Source organism: Parambassis ranga, chromosome 3, assembly GCF_900634625.1.
Source record: "Parambassis ranga chromosome 3, fParRan2.1, whole genome shotgun sequence".
In the NCBI taxonomy this organism is placed as follows: Eukaryota; Metazoa; Chordata; class Actinopteri; family Ambassidae; genus Parambassis; species Parambassis ranga.
The window spans coordinates 25,988,915-26,007,139 of NC_041024.1; the positions used below are offsets into that span (position 1 = coordinate 25,988,915).

The window sequence follows — 18,225 nt, forward strand, 5'->3', positions numbered from 1 at the left end:
GACCAGTCTATGAGAAAATTTCACTACTGAAATGTTTGTTTCCATAAGGTATAAAATGAATTAAAATTAAGTTGCTGCTTATAAAGCTCAGCAAGTGACAAACTGATAACTTTGTTGTCTTCAATTAAAATGAACTTGACTAGATGGTTTCACATAATTTAGATATTTTCTCTGTATTCATAGTACTAATTAAACACAACAAAGTTATGTGGAACTTGTTGACAAACTATATAAGTAAATGGTCCATTACTATGTTTCTCCTGATTACAATATTTCTAACTTATTGTTGTTAAAAGTAAGTATTTGAGTTAATGATGACCAACTGCTCAATTTTGCCAAAATGATAATGCTAATTTTCTCTGGACTCCTGCATAATATGACCAGCAATGGCATGTACAGCAGCGTGCCATCATCAGTGTTGTTGATGTTGATCAGTGCTTCACATCACAATGAACTGCTTCTCATAAACACAAGGAAAATGGTGATGTAAGCTCCCACACACACACACCCATGACAGATGCAAGTTTCACACCGTTTTCAAGGACTCGCAAAGCGATGAAGTTGTGCAGTTGTGTTTACCTTCTGATATATCTTGTTGATTTTTCTGTGAGCACCTGGCATATAAAACTCTCACAGAGGAAAAACACACACTCGGTCATCCAGTCTCAGGTAAGAACCCTGTCCATTTTTTAACCTCTGCCCTGTCCCTATGTATTTTCTCTATATTTATGTTTTTATGTCTCAGATCTGTTGCAGTCATGTTGGTTTTCTCTTGGTCTCTTGTGGCTCTACTGTTGGTGTCGTCTTCATGGGCAGAGGTAGAAAATTCCAGAAAGAACATTGCTCACTGCCATCAAATAAAAGCCAACATGCAGGGCCAAAACAAACGACCATTCAAAAATGTGTTCAAACGATTATTAGAAATACTTTGAAATAATGCTACATTCAGGATGTGAGGGTGAACATTTTAATAAATACAGGAAAAACATGAATATGTTATTATAAGAATATTACAAATGTGAAATTGTTGGGAACACTGTGTTTTAACATTTTTCTTTTTTCATCCTGCTGTGGCTGAGTACAGGAAGGTAAGTAGAAATCATATCAAGCTATATTATTTACATACATGTCAATAATATTCTTCTATTTTTTAATTCATATACATCCACACTTGCCACAAACAGACATTTCAAAAATAATGTAGTGCTTACCAAGGCCATAATATGTACATACATACATTTGTGCTGTGCAGAGGTTACCACATCCAGTGAGCCTTCTGTTGGGGAGCTGCTGGAGAGAGCCAACAGAGACCGCAGTAAGTCATTATTACTGACAAGAGTGTCAGGAACATTACCATTACCACTTTCCATAGAATGTGATGATGTTCTCTCTGTGTTACTTTGAGGAAAAGCTCCTATTTGGCAGTTTCAGATCCAGAAATAACTAGCCTATCTCTTATTCATTCTGTACAGTCCCTGACTTTGATGAGCCCATCCTTATTGGTGGTGACATCGCTATCAAGTCTGATGCTGATAGAAATGCTGACCCATGCACCACCAAAGACTGCATGTGGGGAAAGTGGAGTGATGGGAAGGTCTACATCCCCTACTACATTGAAAACCACTTCTGTAAGCTTCAACAAGTTTAGATTCTTTACACGTCTTCAGTCAACTACTTTCTCACACTGTAAGTTTAGGTCCTTTACTTAAGAGTAGTCACAAATACAGTATTTTTCGTGCAAAGCCTTATTTTAACAGTAGGGTAGGAGATTTTGAAAACTCAGTGAGAGTCAGCCAGATTTCGAAAGTAAACACACGCCCCTTTCGCTCGGAGCTCACCCCAAAGCCACGCCTCCCAACCACATGGACGCGCATTACCTGAAGATGAGCTGTGGTCTGTGACTTCGGCCATCATGCACGTACCTCTCTGGTGCGCAGAGCAGGAAGAGAGTGACAACCAGCCAATACTCCATGCAGGGTCGTCCCGGAGGATTGGCTGATGTTTTTAGTGTTTTATAGCTTCCACAGATGATTCATATTCTTTGTTTTAATGAAAAACTGCCGAACTAATTGGTTGCTATGGGATTGTGAAGAGAAGTTACACTTATTTAACACAAAGTGCCTCAGAATGAAATCTCCTACCCTACGAAACTATATGATTATTATCACAAAATGTTTCCTGTCAGTGCTCACCTTTGGCCTACATCTGCATTCAAAACCTAAACAGTTTTTGAGTGTTTTTGTATTCGCTGTGACCTCATGGAAACAGCGAAATCCTTTCATTTTTTAATTTAGACAAAAGACATATTTTTCTTTGATGACCCATTATGATTTCTTTTAAATGTGTGTTTTTTCTGCATTTCTGTGCCAATTGTATAAAATCATAATTGTTTGCAGTGTTTCTTTTACAAAAGAAGCTGGAATATGTGAAGGGTCCTTTTACTGTTTACTGACAGAATACAATTAAGTAAGTTATTGTTACAATGTTGGTTGAAAAAGCTCAACATGCCATATTTATCGTGTCAGCCTCCCGCGAGCAGGCCATTATCATTCGTGGATTGGAGTCTTTCTCTGCAGTGTCTTGCATCCGTTTCAGACCCTACCAGAATGGGGATCAGGACTGGTTGAGCATTGAGTCCAGGAATGGGTAAGGCTACATTTGTTGCGTTTTTAGGTTCTTACCACAAAAAACTACACCAGATTTCACTTCATGCATAAAAACACCTCTCTCATTCATTTATAATGCTGATGAGATCACAATTCATCGTTATATCTTATCAGTGGCTAGTAGGAATGAGACAATACAGAAATAAGAAAGTGATTAATAATTTATGCAAAGGAATTTTTTTTATTATTTTTAATTTTGAAATACTTTAATAATCCCATCTGGGAAATGCTTAAGGCTGCCCAGCAAGGAGCGCCACACACCAGTAAGTGCACTGGAGGCAATGCGGGTGAAGTGCCTTGCCCAAGGACACACAACAATGACTTCATATTTGATGTGATTTCTAATCCTTGCTGTTACAGATGTTACTCCAATGTGGGTCGTCAGGGTGGTGGTCAGACCGTGTCTCTGAGCCGCCAGGGCTGTCTGTATCACAGCACTGTCCAGCATGAGCTGCTCCACGCCCTTGGCTTCAACCATGAACAGACCCGCTCTGACAGGGACAACCACATCAAAGTGATGTGGGACAATATTATCGATGGTTTGTTTCACAAATTATTAACTAACTGGAAGTATTTGAGTTAAAAACACAACTGAGGTAGATGATTCACAGACAAAAGTGACTTTAACTATTACATTAAATTGAGCAAAACTCCTTGAAAATGAAAAAGAAAGTTTAAAAAAATGTACAATGTTCTCAGACAACAGAATGAGTGACTTCACTTTCATACTGTAAAACATAGTCTGCTGCAGTATACTGTCAGGAGGTCTGACAGCTGTGTAGTGCACCAGTTGTACAGATTTTGGGGGGTCACATATTTATGCACATTGTCTCTGTACAGACATGGTGTACAACTTCTATAAGATTGACACACTGAACCAGGGAACACCGTATGACTACAACTCTGTCATGCAATATGAGAGGTAAGGTTCCCTTCATGATGGTTGGACTGTTTATTTCATAGTATGACTGCTAATATTTGCAGTGCAGACCTATATAGCTGAACAGTCAGAGAACTTTCTGGCTGAACATGAACCTTGCTCTCTGTGGTTCTCCAGGTATGCCTTCTCCAAGAACAACCTTCCCACCATGGTGCCCATTCCCAACAGCAATGTGTCCTTCGGCCAAGCCACCCAAATGAGCAAGAATGACATTGATAGGCTAAACAGACTCTACAAGTGCTGTGAGTAAACAGAACAAACTCACAGCATGCAATCGGAGTCATTTACTGATGGCTAGGTACTTTACACACTAACTCTGCTCTGAAAAACCAAACTATTGAAGTGGGCTTAAAATCCAGTCCCCATTCTGTGTCAAACTTCAGAGCTAAGTAATGAGGAACAAACAGTATCAATGATTTCTGCATCAAACCCTGCAACCACAACATATTTCTCCTTACAATAATAAAGTATTTAGTATTAGATTTATTAATCCAAACCGCAATGTCACACTTTAAGTCACAACTAGTTTTGCATGTGTATAATGTGAAGTCCAGCCCTTTTCCCCCACATCCACTCAGTGAACGTTTACTATTCCCACATTTATTTACACACTCTACTTGCAAAATGCCTAATAACAATCATTTCCTCTACAGAAGCTACAACTGTGACCCTCAACCTGCTGCCACAATGAAGATGTGCCAGGAAAGGTGCCATGTTAGTTTGAAGACTTGAAAAGCATGATCTGCTTGACAAAATGACAAAAATAAATCCCCTTAAACACAAATTAGTTTTATTTAGTGTTCATTTAACATAAAATGATCAGTGAAGGCACTTTTTTACAAACCATTCTCACATATTATTTGCTTGTCCGTTCAGTATGAAGACACAGCCTGTCCTAAATAATGACTGGATATTAATAGAATTCTCTCTCTCAGAGCATTTAGGAGAGTATGGGCTGTCAGTTGGTATCACTACCAACTTAAATGTCTAACATAATGACCTTGATAAAGAAGGAAACTGATAAGCCCTGTAACCTTCTAATACAGAGACTAAAAACAAGCAAAATCTGCAGATAACAAAGTAACATCTGTCTGCAAATTACCTGATGAGAAGCTAATGGCCATAATGGCCACAGACAGAAGTGTTTCTCTTTCTGTAGCATGATCTTTATTTGATGAATCACAAGTTGACTTTCACTTTGATCTTCAGATTAAGAATGACTGACTGCTTTATTACATTCTGGAGGTTACATGCATATATCAATGGTGTATTTTCTTTAAGTTGAAGCTTTTCATTTCCAGCTCTATTTTCAGTAGATGAGTCTGTCAGTCCTCACCTATACCCAGCGGCTACAAGTCTGTCCTCCAACTTATCAGCAGTCATGTTGTTCTGGCAGGCTCTCAAACCAGCTATCAGGTCTTCTGTTCGGGCCTGAGCTCCCTTACTCTTCCTCCACTCCTTCAGCAGTTCCCTTGTTGTCTCCTCTAGGTCTGTGGGGTGTCTCTTAGAGATGGATTCTAGTTTGACATCAGTCAGACCTAGTCTGCGGCCCAGCTTACGCCAAGTCTTCCCCAGATTCTCTGCAATCACCTCTGTGGCAAGCTCCAGTTTGTCTGGGGGGGAAGAGACATTTGCCTAAGAGATCTGGTATCTAACAAGACAGATCATGATGCACTGAGAAGTCAACTTTATAGTGTGTGAAAAGTGTCAGGGGCATTAGTCTTACGACCAATAAGTCTCAATATGTCAGAGTTTGCTGAAAACTAAATAGCATCATACAGCAGGGCATTTGCTGTGGGCAGCCAAGGGTCATTGAAGCATGTCAGGAGCAAACACTGGGCCGTGGGGTCAGAACCACCAGAGGAGCTGCTGCAGCTCTAGCTGCTTCTGACAGAAAGGTGTAAGGATAGAGTGCATCACAGTTTGTTGTGTATAGGGCTGCATGGCCACAGAGAAATCAGGCTCAGCAAATCGTCATGTTCTAACCTTAGTGTATCATTAAGCGACAGGCTCAGGTGACTCAGGTCACAAACCTCAGCTCCACTGGTCCTCCACCTCTCTGCCATATTAGGATAAATTGGAAGTTTAGGTGGACTAACTGAAACCTGCTTCTGCTCAGATAAACAGAGATTTTATAATAGTTCATTCGAATACAGCACAAGTATACATCCGAGAATAATATGACTCCAACACTGAGAGCATGTGGACCTTCCTGATGCGGCAGGTGTTTTTTGCAGGAGCACTCTGCTATTCCATGCTCTCTAGTCAGGTCAGGATTAATCGATGGCGCCTGAAATCAGATATATGGAGCTCTGCTGCCCTCTGCTGGATGTAACTAATTAAAACGTCAAACATATCGAGAAATGGAGAAACCACACTTGAACTATTGCTCTGAATTACTCTTAATCCCACGAACTTCATAGGACCCATTAATTATGGATTGTCACGAGAGCACTAAACACAACGTTGGCAGAGTGGAGGTCTTATTTTATATTAGCACAGTCCTTTTTATTCTAAGGTAGACAGACGCTTTAATCCCCGTGGGGACATTCAAAAAGTAAAACTATTTTTGGAAATGTATTGAATTAAGTTAAGTCCTCCAGTCACCATTAGGGTCGATGCGTGGTTTCAGTTAAGACTGTCCATTCGGCTGTGTGAAAGTGAAAGAAAGATGATGGGAGTTCCCTCAGCCCCTTAAAGTTTAACCATTCTTTGATAATATGATGTTCTTCCTCGTACAAACACCTCGTCATAGCCTACTTTACCTCGCTCCTCCTCGCTCAGAACACTGTCAGGAGATTCGCCCTCAAACTGGTTTAATTTGTCCGACAGATCCTGTCGATGAATTTGTCTGAGCAGCTCGGAAAGATAGTCCGTGTTCTGGGCTGACACTTTGCCTCTTTCCGTCAGGACCTGAAACAGTTTAAGTCCGGTGCTGATCTGTTCCTGGTCCCTTTTCCCGATCACGTCTCGAACCAGCCACTTGATGTTGTCCAGCTGACTTTGGGACAGGTTGTTTGAAATCTCAAGCAGAACGGCGTTAAACTTTAAAGAGCTCATGTTTCTAAAACAGGGTGACCCAGCACAGAAGCACCGCGGCTGCTTTATAAACTGTTACAGTTTGAAGAGGAAGCGCTTGACTTTCACTTCCGCCTGTAAATTTAGGGCGTGTCTTCCTCACAGCTTCCAGCTTAACTATGCGTCCTTATCCTGACAGTCTGTCTACAGTGTCAGACGGATCCCACTGCGCCGTCTGTAACATTTGGTTCACTTTATTGGGAACTAAAGTATCTAAAATGTCCTTATGCGCTAACAATCACAAGAGAACAGACTACTTTAAATAATGTTTTAATAAGTACCCAGTCAGGATTACTTTTACATCTCCAATTCAGCACTGCGTTATTTGTTGACACATAACAACAGATATTAGCATCTTACAACTTGCAGATTTTTACTGATGCATACACAACAGACAACAGGAGGACATCAGGAAGGACACACAGGAGGTTTACAACTCTTTGAAAACTTAGAGACTGAAATGAGTCTACCACTTAATGTCAACACCTACACAATGTGCGCTTTTTAGCATTGCCAAAAGACTTAGTTAAATACATACAACATCCCTCTGGATACAGTGGAAAAGGGCCGTTTTATGTGCGTCTCTGGATCACTAAAACCATGCCAAACATGTGCATCATCCTAAAAATGCACTGTTAAAGATTAATACATATTTGACCTAAAAGTCCAAACATCACTAAGACAAGAATCAACGAATGATACATTCTGTCAGTCTGAGTGCTGACATTTGTGGCGATGAATGTATTTGACGATTCGTTTCAGTCTACATGACACACATTCTGCAGTGCATATCCAGTCACTCCCACAGATTTTTGCAATTTCATAAATACAAAAGAAAATATTATTCAGTCTTTGTGCTTAAATAGCTGAAGAGCTGCAGGTTTAGAAAATGCCACATAAATGTATTAGGATAACTAATATAAGGCAAAGAGCGGAAAGCTGAAACGATGCTGACTGTATGTGTTTGTATTCATGAAGACTACTAATGGACATTTGAAATGATCAGCTCATGGTTTGAACCTCTGCAGCTGAGACTATAAGGCAGAGAGTCAGTGATGCTGTAACCTCAGTTGTCACTGAGTTGACCTTGTGCAAGACACTGCTGCTGATCTTAAAGACATAAAGAATTTCCTGTTAAGTAATTGTAAAATACAGAGCCCCTTATAACAATTCATTATATCCTATTGCTAAAAATGCATTTAAAAAAATACATGAACATACTGCACAAACTGTATACCACCACCATTTTCAGTACGCACCCTTAAGTCTGCCCTATACCTGATAAGCAGGTATGTTCTATATTATAGACATGTACACTGTATATACAGTTGTTAATCCTTTTGCTAATTAGCTGACTTACAATACCAAATATTGTAGAGGGAACATTTTTAACCTTACCTTTATAAAACTCTCACTGTTAGGATTTATTCCACATTCTTGTGCTCTATAAAGCTGAAACCTTAAAGCTCCAGATGAGTGATAGCATTGTTTATATAAGATATACTATGTTCTCTTCAGTTTTCCCCCTGCAAGTGGAAAAAAGACCCGGTTTCTGTCTGTACCCACAAAAGAGTCAAGCAAAGTTACACATTCAGTATCTACAGCATATTAGCAGGGTAAGATGGAGTGCAACATTACCTAATGGTTACAACTTAAAGGTAGGGTAGGAGATTTCATTCTGATGCACTGTTTGTTAAATTAGTGTAACTTCTCTTTACAATCCGACAGCAACCAATTAGTTCGGCAGTTTCACTTTAAAACGAAGAATATGAATCATCTGTGGAAGCTATAAAACACTAAAAACATCAGCCAATCCTCTGGGTGGACCCTGCGCGGAGTATTGGCTGGTTGTCACTCTCTTCCTGCTCTGCACGCACCAGAGAGGTACGTGCATGATGGCCGAAGTCACAGGCCGCAGCTCGTCTTTAGGTGATGCGTGTCCACGTGATTGGAGGCGTGGCTTCAGGGTGAGCTCTGAGAGAAAGGGGCGTGTGTTTACTGTCGAAATCTGGCTGACTCTCACTGAGTTTTCAAAATCCCCTACCCTACCTTTAAATCCAATTGTAGCTTTATGAATATTCCAGTTAATTGGAACCACTAAAAATGGCTTGTGCTTTCAGGATATATAACAAGAGTATAGACTGTGTGATCATATTTATGTAACGCATGTAAACCAGCATGTAGAATAGTTTAAATCAACAGGCTGGTCAAAAACCCGCTGTTTATCCCAGGAACCAGAACACTGTCTGACCAGGCCGAATATTCCAAAAGTTTTTTTTTTTTTTAGTAAAAAATAAAGAAACTTCTGCATTTTTACATAAAAAAAATAATAAAATAAAAAAGGCCTAGTGAATACTTGTTAAGAGACCATGTTAAGTGTCCATTGATGTTCCTCAACAGAGATTCGGAGGATCTTACTGACACTTACAGGGGAATTAATTTAAATTGTTTTAGTTTAGACTGCAACATGACAAATAAGTGAAGGGGTGAAGACTTTGTGAATGCAACATATGTGAGGAGTTTGTCTAAAAGGTGAATTCACCTGAAGCTAATGGCTTGTTCCTTTATACATTTGATTAATAAGGTTTGGTGATTGTAAAGTATTGTGTGCTGTACACTGGTTGATGGCTGAACATGTAAAATGTGGAAAACAACCAGTTCCTGCAATGAATTATTTCTAATTTCATTCAATGCTTTGCTGATAAGCGTAACTGTTTTACTATTTATCAGCAGAAAAATGTGTTTGTTATCTCAGTTCAATAGCAGTTAGCATGTGAAACAGGCCGAGAGCGTGGCTGTGGAGGGCTCTGATTTGCTGGTGAGGGGGTGGTGTAGTTGTCCTGGCTGGGGTTGTCCCTTACTGCAAACCTTTTGCCCTGTTCCTCCTTCATGAAGAGCTCTACCATGAGGATCTTCTCCTTGTGGATCTGGAGGCTGATGTCTTTGGGGATGTCTGGGATGAGCCAGTCCACAAAGTCACTCATTAGCATTACCACGTTCTACACAGAGAAATCAACCCTTAATAAACAGAATTTTACATGTTCATATACATTTACATTATTTTTAACTGTGGTTATACCCAGCATGAGCAGGGGTGATAAACCTTTGTAACATTGCAGGAAAGCTTTGGGCTATTGATGTCTTAGCATAGAGTAAGAGTGCTCTAAGTGCTCTTTGTTGTGTTACTAAAAGCAATGGCATACACATACAGTGTGAAAACCTACAATTCTGTATATACCTTGTTAACACATTCAGTGCCTTAGTTATTCACTGTTGTTACACTAAGTAATAAATCTGAATCAAATGAAATCTCATCAAATTAGTTATAACTCATGTTGCCCTTTGAAGTGATAAACCTATGAAATGTAAATGGCTTACTTGCTTTGCCTACATTTTTCTATGGGTGAGTGCATAGTGCATAGTGCATAGTGAGAACATGCATGTTTTTAGAAGCATACTGCATATATGCATTGAGATGACATGTTGTGTGTTGTTCAGAACCTGAAAGACAATAACAAAGGCGAGGCGGGCTGCTAGAATGACCCAAAACTCCTTGGAAAGTTCATATGGCGTGCTGGACCAGGGAGGCTCTCTGTAGTCCTTGTATCTGGAGACAGAAATAACAGTGTAGGATTTATTCACACATACATACTTCAACTGGACTTGAAAGTGTTCTGTGCTGATGTAATGGGTACAGTGTACAGTACAGTGAGTCCTTACCTGCATATTTCTACCTTGTAGCCGAGGTGCATCGGCTGTAGGGGATCTGTGCCTGGCTGGAAGTCACTGACATTGAAGTATGACAGAGTGTGATTGACGAAGCCATGCATGGTGCCATCAGGACTGTATGTGTACTGATAGACCAGCCGCGGGATGAAGTCAGATGTGAAGGAGATGACGAAAGCCTGCACAACAGACAACTCCTCATGTGTTTACTGTCTTCATAAAGCCAATGATTAGGATAAACTAAAATGGCTAAAGAATATAATACTGATAACTTAACAGATATATGTGTAAGGCCCTAGTTTGTATCCTTCCACAAAATGATTTCCATCTTTACAAACAAGCATTATTTCTATTAAAATAACAATAACACCTGCCTCTGCTTACATTGAACTTTACAGTCTCAGTAAATGTGGAAAGAAGTGCAGAATAGGATAGAGCTCTTTGAGGTTCAGTGTCCTCACCAGCAAGAAGTTGTAGAAGAAAAGTTAATTTTTTCCTGTGACATCGGCTGGAGCAGAATGTGAAAGTAAAACCAGACAATAAATATGAAATGGACTTACATTAACGATGACTGCTACCTTGCTGAGGCCCCTCAAGAGATTGTACCAGATGCCTGAAGAAAGACAGAAAAACATTTTCCACTCTCCATATGAGGTGGAAAGACTTTTGCGCCTTGTTTTGTTGGAATGTTGCAGATGGGTACAAGTTAGTAATGTTGGGAGTTACTTTAAACTATACACTGATCTTTGGTATCAGTGCAGACTGTTTTCAGTATCTACAGTGTATTTGCATTTGTTTCACTTGCCAGAGATTGAGCCCTGTGACAGGTTTGATTGTTGTGTCTATCTTAGATTTGGTGTATTTGACACATACCAATGTCTTTGGCTTTGGCTGCAATCGGTCTGCGCAGCTCCGTAACAAACTTCTTGGCGTCCAAGCGAATTTCGATGATGTTATTCAGAAGAGCAAAGAGTGGAGCCAGAGGAAAGGAGGCCACAAAAAGGGTCACCATCCCAAACTGGATTACTGAAGACACAGATGACATTATATGTGCACAGACGACTACACTGTCTACAACATATCTGAATGCCTGATGGACTCAAACAAATGATACATAAAAAACTGTTTTCATATTTTAAACAGCAAGAAAATCAGTCAAATGGATAAAATACACAATTTGTAAAGGTAGGGTAGGAGATTTTGAAAAAGTTGAAAGTAAACCCTTTCTCTCAGAGCTCACCCTGAAGCCACGCCTCCCAATCACATGGACGTGCATCACCTAAAGACGAGCTGCGGTCTGTGACTTCGGCCATCATGCACGTACCTCTCTGGTGCGCGCAAATCAGGAAGAGAGTGACAACCAGCCAATACTCCGTGCAGGGTCCACCCGTAGGATTGGCTGATGTTTTTAGTGTTTTATACCTTCCACAGATGATTCATATTCTTCGTTTTAATGAGAAACTGTCTAACTAATCGGTTGCTATCGAATTGTAAAGAGAAGTTACACTAATTTAACAAAAAGTGCATCAGAATGAAATCTCCTACCCTACCCTTAAATCAGCCATTATTTCTATTTTGTTCGTACTAGAGATTAAAAACTCCATTGGTCATTGTTTAACTCTGTGTGTATGCAACACATCTTGTTTCTTGTAATCACTGACTGAAACTAATAATGCAGAAGGCTTTTTATCAATTCTTATTCCTTTAAGAGGTTGAATTAAACAATAATCTTATATGTTCAGCACGGGCACCGGAGTGTTACCCACATAAATTCTTTGTAACTCTTGTAACAATACTTCCTGACTATCAGTCAAAATAAAAAAAAACAGCAACATTAGGTGTCTGCTCAGGTTGTATTTTAACACATTTCGGGAAAATGACTAATAAGTGAAAGAGTAGTTTGTAAGAGGTCAAGGATTTGAGTTCTGTCCTCAACATTCACACACAAGTCATTTCTGAAAAAAGAGTGAAAGATGACAGTCTTTTACGAGAACAAGAACCAGGACTTTTGCTCCGGCAAGCTAGAAAATGTATGAGGAGGAAAAGCAGTATAAAAAAGCATGTGTCCTCTGACTCACTCATCTCCATGTACTCAGGGCTGAGGCCAACAAATGGACCCAGAAAATGGTCTTTCTCATGGCGATGCATAGTTTTATTCATCTCCTCCTCTTGCTTTGAGTCAATGTCTGATTTCCTCTTCCGGAGCAATTTCTTCACCTTCCTGTGCACAGGGAAGCAAATGACCATTCAGCTTATACTCAGGCTTTAACAAACAAAACAGCATCTAGTACATGCACACAAATCTTTGGACTTTCTATTTCTGAGCTATTAGCCACTACGATAATGTAACTGTGATTGCCAGTTTAATAATCAGATATGTTTTGTTAATCCTGTTAAATGAGGTATTCATTAATGGATGATGATCTCCTTTTCCAGCACTATTGGTACATTGTTGGGACAAGTGGGTCCTTGGAAAGTAACAATGCCATGACATAATACAGATGGCTCCAGACTGCAGTGTGCATTAAAGCACATGTCTAGCAACATTTTAGGATCAGCTGGAGACTTATTAGAGAGCTACCTGGACATCCGGATAATAGCAAATTACAGTAGTCCAGCATAAAAGCAACAATTGCCTGGGCTACATTTTCAGCATCTCTCCTGATCCTACATACTGCAAGTGAAGAAAGGCATTATGGTCTTAGGTTTATGTTGAGGACAGAAATTACTGAAAGGCTCTGGTGCAGGTTGAATGACTTTATGCTTATTGTGAAATTGTATTTATGTTTAACATGTTCAGGTAGACTTTCTGCATATGCTACTGTATATTAAAACACTGGTTGGAGCTCAGTCAGACCTGGCTGTTTTTGGTTGGTGAAGCTTTGGTTCTATTTGGCTTATTCCTTTTCTTCTTGTAAATAATCCCAATTTTAAAGGATTCAAAATGCTCTGAAACTAATAAAGTGATGCACATGCATCAGACATGATCAGAACGAAGTGGCATTTTGTGTCTTGGGCAATAACACTAAAAGCCCACAGCATAATTGTAGTCACGACATTAGTTGAGCTACCAGTGCATCATCTAGCAATAGGCACCTGTGCCTACATTTATGTAACCAGGTTACAACATCTGACTTGATGATGTTGTCTTGTGAAGCTTCTGACGTTTCACCCTAGCTGTTACCAGAGATATTGTAGTGTTTACTTCCCTAAATCCTGTTTTGAACATGTTTACATGTCATGCTGAATTGTGTTGTAACTTTCTTAACCCACATGTGGTAATCTATTGTCTGCTGATGTGTTGTTCAGCCTATGCCCTGTGTATCACTCTGTATGTGTGAGTTTGAGCATCGTGCACTCACGGTATGCCAATCTCAAACAGGTTGTTCTGGATAAGCTGCTTGCCTAGCATGGTGATGCACAACTGGATGCAAAGCTCCATGAGGCAGCCTGCATGGGCACACTGGAAGAGAAACAATGAACAAATGTCAGGATGTGACAGTAAATAAACCTGAGGCAGAGGAGCATGAAGTGAGGTGGGACTGATCGAATCTTCGGAAAAGTCAGCACTGCCACCTGTAGGCAAGTTCCTATGTGGCTTAGTGGCACTTTTTATTTCCACACGGGAAGAGCAACATGAAGAGCCCATGAATCACAACAAAATTAAAGGCTTGACAAAATTTCACACCATCATAGGAGGAAACACACAAAATGACAGAGGAGACCCTAAGGGTAGTGTCATGTAGTGTCTCAGGGCAATAAAAGATGATGAAATCTGTTATATTTACAAAGCCCATGTGCAGATCAAAGTTACCAACATGCTACCTCGTTCTAATGTGCAGCATGTGTCTCTTGGTGATGAAGATTCTCAGTTATCCAGATCATATTCGTAGAGACGATTCAAGCAGGGCATTTGAACTTGTAGTGGTTCAAGAAAACTCTAGTTCAAGAAAAGTCCAGATGCCTTCCTTCAATCGTCTCTACGTGTGTCTCTTCTTCCTCTGTGCACACTGTTGATGTGGTGGCATTATCTGTTCTTACTAATGTAAAGAACATAAAAAGCCTTTAAATGTGAATTACCTCTTCCATTCTGTAGGATCCCATGACATACAAGTAGTTCCCAGGCCTTCCAACAAGTCTGTGAAAAAACACACACATTACATACATTCACAGCAGACCACTCTGGATCAACAGATGCTGTAAATGCTGTAATTTAAAAGATGTTTTTTACCTGCCCCTAAAAAAGGCCAAATAAACAATGGGTGTGAAGGCATTGACGAACTTCAAAATAAAAGTTTTAAAGATGAGGCGTTCTTCAAAACTTTTGTCTGTCTTTGGAACCTCTGAAAAAAGGGGAGGTCACTTTATTATCAAAAATATCATAGAAGATAAATGTTAACAATGGCTGGATGTAATAATGCTTGTATTTTTTTAATACAAATTGTTGTTCTGCTTTCTTGGAAGACAGTGTTGTTTATATGTCAGTCTGTGGTAGAAAAATAACCATCAATCCTGCCTTTGTGTTAACAGTGAAATGAGCCTCACCCAGTGTGGTGAGCCAGCGGGCAAGGGCAGCGTAGACTTCATCTAGGATGATAATGATGATAAGATTGATGATGGCAGCAGTGGTTTTGACAGTAGCTCGAATGTTGGACCGTGCTGCAGGGTAGGTGCTTATATGTAATGCCGCTTTAATGCTAATCCGGTACAGGATGACCCCAAACACTATGACAAATGTCACAGCTATCTGAAAGGATGGAAAACAGCCAGTCTGACAATTTGTTCAACATCTCACAAAACAATCAAGTTTACATATTAACTTTTTGTTGTTTAGTGGCAGTTGTTGGCAACTGTATTGTAATTATAAAGACTAGATTGACAAAATTAAAGTCTGCACGACATAGCAGTCTCTTCCATAGCATCTTTCATCGACAACCCCTCAATCCTGAGGGATTGTTGGCTATTGTTTGCCTACAAGCTCCAAATAAGAATTGAGAACACAATCATCGACATGTTAAATTTAGATGTGCTGTTCCAGAAGAACAGTGATGCAGAGGGATGACCCCTCAGAGCAAAAAGAGCTGAGGAAGACCACCATAAGAGGTCAGCAGAACCATATGTGGGAAATGCAAAAGAGCTTCTAGGGGGTTTGAGGTACCAAGGGTATTTCTTAGCAGTGAAAAATTCATGTTAATTTACCAATCAACTGGATCAAGCATAAACTATGTACATGACGATTTGCATATGAATCTTTTTTTTCAATCATTATGTTTATGCAAACTTCTTCACATCATTTTTACATGAAAACATAAAAAGAAATGGGTGGGGGGTGGGAGTTCTCACCATGAAGCCCATCATGGCCAAAGTAGTCAGATAAGCTGGCAGTCTGTCTGTGCATGTCAGCTTCACCTTCTCTTCCTAAAATAAACACACACAAATACACACATGCACACAACAGATTAAGGACAGAACATAGGAACTGCATCTTTACAGCTGTTTGTTGGAAGTGGGAGTATACTGGATGTGTGTTTATGGTCCCAGCCTCATGTGTTTCTGTCGGTAGTAGCTCTTCATACCCTGTGCACACAGCCACAAACAACACATGCCATGAATATACACGCTCTGTGGCTGCAGTGGAGCACAGCTAATGCTGCCTTGAGCTATTATGTCACATCCAAGCCTACTGAGAATTGGGTCAGATAGCTCAGGCGACTGTGTGTGTTTGATAAAAAGAAAGACATGACCTTCAAACATGACAAAAGGCAGAAGGCCAGTAATCAAAATGAACATGCCCTGATGTGTGACAGGAGGATGTTATGTAGAATGTGACTTTCCTTTGTAGCTGCATGTAAACATGTTTCAGTGTATTATCAGCACTTTCTTTCCAAGATGCTGATGCAGCTGCCTTTTAGATTTGTTCCTACACGAGTCGGAGCTCCCAGAGCTGCTGATAGACAGTCTTTGTTTCCTGGCTCTTGGCGTGTTTGTGCTTGTATGTGTGAGCCTAAGAGGGCATTACATTGGAATGGTATCTTAAGTCTTTAAGTATCTTAACCTGCAATAATTAGTGATAAATGGCACAGAAAGGTTCAATGGTTTCAATTACACACCTGCATGAATGAACATGTTATGTTACAGGATCACATTTTCACTGGAGCCTGTCGATATTTTGGTGACCAGCGTGAAAAGAATTTTTCATAATAGAATATTATGAATATTAATATTATTCAGTATTGATAATGATATAGTCACACGCTGTAGCTGGCGAACTACTTTGCTCACATGACACAGACGTTGCATTGAAAACGGAAATAACTTTTATTGCTTAAGTTGCTAGCATCGTATTTGACAAAGTAAATATTAGGTTAAAAAATGTACACTCATGATATGCTCTCTACCAAGGACAGAGTCTATCGGGGAGATAACCGAATCAGGTAGTGCCTAAGGCAGTCTTTTAACTTTTAACTATAACTATGAAACTAATTAAGGTGGACATAAATAACTAATAATGTCTAACAAATTTAATCAACTTAAACCTGCTGCATAGTCAGTTTCTTGCATAATATTATTGTAAACATAAACAAAAAAAGCCTTTAATCAAACAGCGCAATTGAATCAGAGTGAATACAGCTCAATCGTTTTGTGATTGGGAAGGCATGGATTAAATACAGCTTAGAAAAAGGACATTGATCAGTTTTACCTTTGGGATGGACTGTTCTTGTTTCATTGTCTTTTGCATAACCCGGAACTCGTACTCTGCTCGGTTGTGGTCCTGAAAGAGAAAAGAGTTAACTTTTATTTACTGACAATTTGTCCTGAAGGAGTGAGTGTGCAGGGCTTTAAGTGAGTGACAAACCCATTTATTATTTTGTACTGATGTCAACTAATCTTTTGATGCTGAGAAAGACACAGTTATGTACATGTAATATGGATTGATATGTAGCCATTTATTATAATCTGCAGTAACCCAGAACATGGAAAAGGTGCTGTGTTAAAAACAAAGCAGAGGGTTAGACAGTCAGTTTTGGGTTAAAGGTCTAATGTGTCAGACAGAGTGAAAATAGACAGACACAGACCCAATCACAGTCAAGAGCCTCCTGGGTTGAAGTTTGTCAGTTTGTCAGCTGACCCGGTCCAGCAGGTGAACACACAAGCTGCTTTTGTATAAACTGATCATTCGAGTTTAATTCAGAGCTGCCACTCTCTCCTATGGTTTGGTTCGTCAGTGTTATAACGTGTATAAAGTGTTTCAATGAGAACGGTGATATCAAACCAAAACTAAAGCCAAGGGCAATAAACCACTTTGATCTCTTTTGCTTCTGACTTTTTGGACTGAAAATTCATAATAAGGTGTTTTGAGTCTCCGTCTTCCCACTCTATGCTGTTCTGTCACACAAACAGGACTTTGTGTGCTCTTTTTCTTATGGGTATGGATGGTGCCCCTGTGTCTGTTTGAATAGAAAATGTGAAAAGTCAAGGTAAATAGAAGAGAAGAGAGCTATGAGTCAAAGTGTCCAGTCATCTCTGCTCCCAAAACTGAAGCAACAACTTGGTGATCAACAACCACACCAACCAGAGGCTGTAGCATCAGGACGAGGCTCAAAGCAAGACAGAGGAGCTACATTATACAGGGAAAAAGTACAAGTATGTGTAGTGAAAACACCTGAGGCAGGAACCTTGAAGGAGAAAGGTTAGTGTTAAGAAACAGCAGCCAAATATCAGAGAGAAGTTAAATATAAAAAAGAGCAAGAAAGTCAGATGCAAACCTTATGTTCCTCCTGTGAAATACAGCACACACACAAACAAGAAGGAATT

The 18,225-nt window shown here is 39.8% G+C and overlaps 3 protein-coding genes across 10 annotated transcripts in view; 1 reads left to right on the forward strand and 2 right to left on the reverse strand.

Annotated features, from left to right (window-relative positions):
• The first annotated feature begins 607 nt into the window (after positions 1-607).
• Positions 608-4,390, forward strand: LOC114433163 (low choriolytic enzyme-like). Of its 3 annotated transcripts, none has more exons than XM_028401541.1 (9): positions 608-669; positions 746-818; positions 1,085-1,088; positions 1,253-1,315; positions 1,473-1,628; positions 2,526-2,646; positions 3,027-3,205; positions 3,507-3,588; positions 3,724-3,856. In XM_028401541.1, exons 2-9 carry the CDS (start codon positions 759-761, stop codon positions 3,854-3,856), a joined length of 798 nt encoding a protein of 265 aa, XP_028257342.1. In that variant the 5' UTR covers positions 608-669; positions 746-758. The 3 variants fall into 3 exon arrangements, with proteins under 3 accessions (XP_028257342.1, XP_028257341.1, XP_028257340.1); XM_028401540.1 differs by lacking the exon at positions 608-669 and adding an exon at positions 4,260-4,390 and having other exon boundaries at positions 676-818; positions 3,724-3,848; XM_028401539.1 differs by lacking the exon at positions 608-669 and having other exon boundaries at positions 676-818.
• fadd (Fas (tnfrsf6)-associated via death domain) lies at positions 4,380-6,747 on the reverse strand. The gene is made up of 2 exons (XM_028401543.1): positions 6,372-6,747; positions 4,380-5,219 (listed from the first exon to the last, which is right to left on the reverse strand). The coding sequence occupies exons 1-2, from the start codon at positions 6,664-6,666 to the stop codon at positions 4,939-4,941; spliced, it is 576 nt and encodes a 191-aa protein (XP_028257344.1). The 5' UTR covers positions 6,667-6,747; the 3' UTR covers positions 4,380-4,938.
• A 1,748-nt stretch (positions 6,748-8,495) lies between these two features.
• ano1a (anoctamin 1, calcium activated chloride channel a) overlaps positions 8,496-18,225 on the reverse strand; it is a 38,643-nt gene continuing 28,913 nt past the window's right edge. For 5 of the 6 annotated variants that reach the window (XM_028401452.1, XM_028401454.1, XM_028401451.1 and 2 more), the window contains 13 exons: positions 18,177-18,188; positions 17,111-17,182; positions 15,754-15,828; positions 14,956-15,157; positions 14,642-14,753; positions 14,491-14,548; positions 13,773-13,873; positions 12,489-12,631; positions 11,284-11,436; positions 10,971-11,023; positions 10,405-10,589; positions 10,186-10,291; positions 8,496-9,683 (listed from right to left, as the gene is read on the reverse strand). In XM_028401452.1, the coding sequence (XP_028257253.1) occupies positions 9,441-9,683; positions 10,186-10,291; positions 10,405-10,589; positions 10,971-11,023; positions 11,284-11,436; positions 12,489-12,631; positions 13,773-13,873; positions 14,491-14,548; positions 14,642-14,753; positions 14,956-15,157; positions 15,754-15,828; positions 17,111-17,182; positions 18,177-18,188 (1,515 nt within the window). In that variant the 3' untranslated portion in view covers positions 8,496-9,440. The remainder of the gene's footprint in view (positions 9,684-10,185; positions 10,292-10,404; positions 10,590-10,970; positions 11,024-11,283; positions 11,437-12,488; positions 12,632-13,772; positions 13,874-14,490; positions 14,549-14,641; positions 14,754-14,955; positions 15,158-15,753; positions 15,829-17,110; positions 17,183-18,176; positions 18,189-18,225) is intronic. The other variant, XM_028401450.1, reaches the window with a different exon arrangement.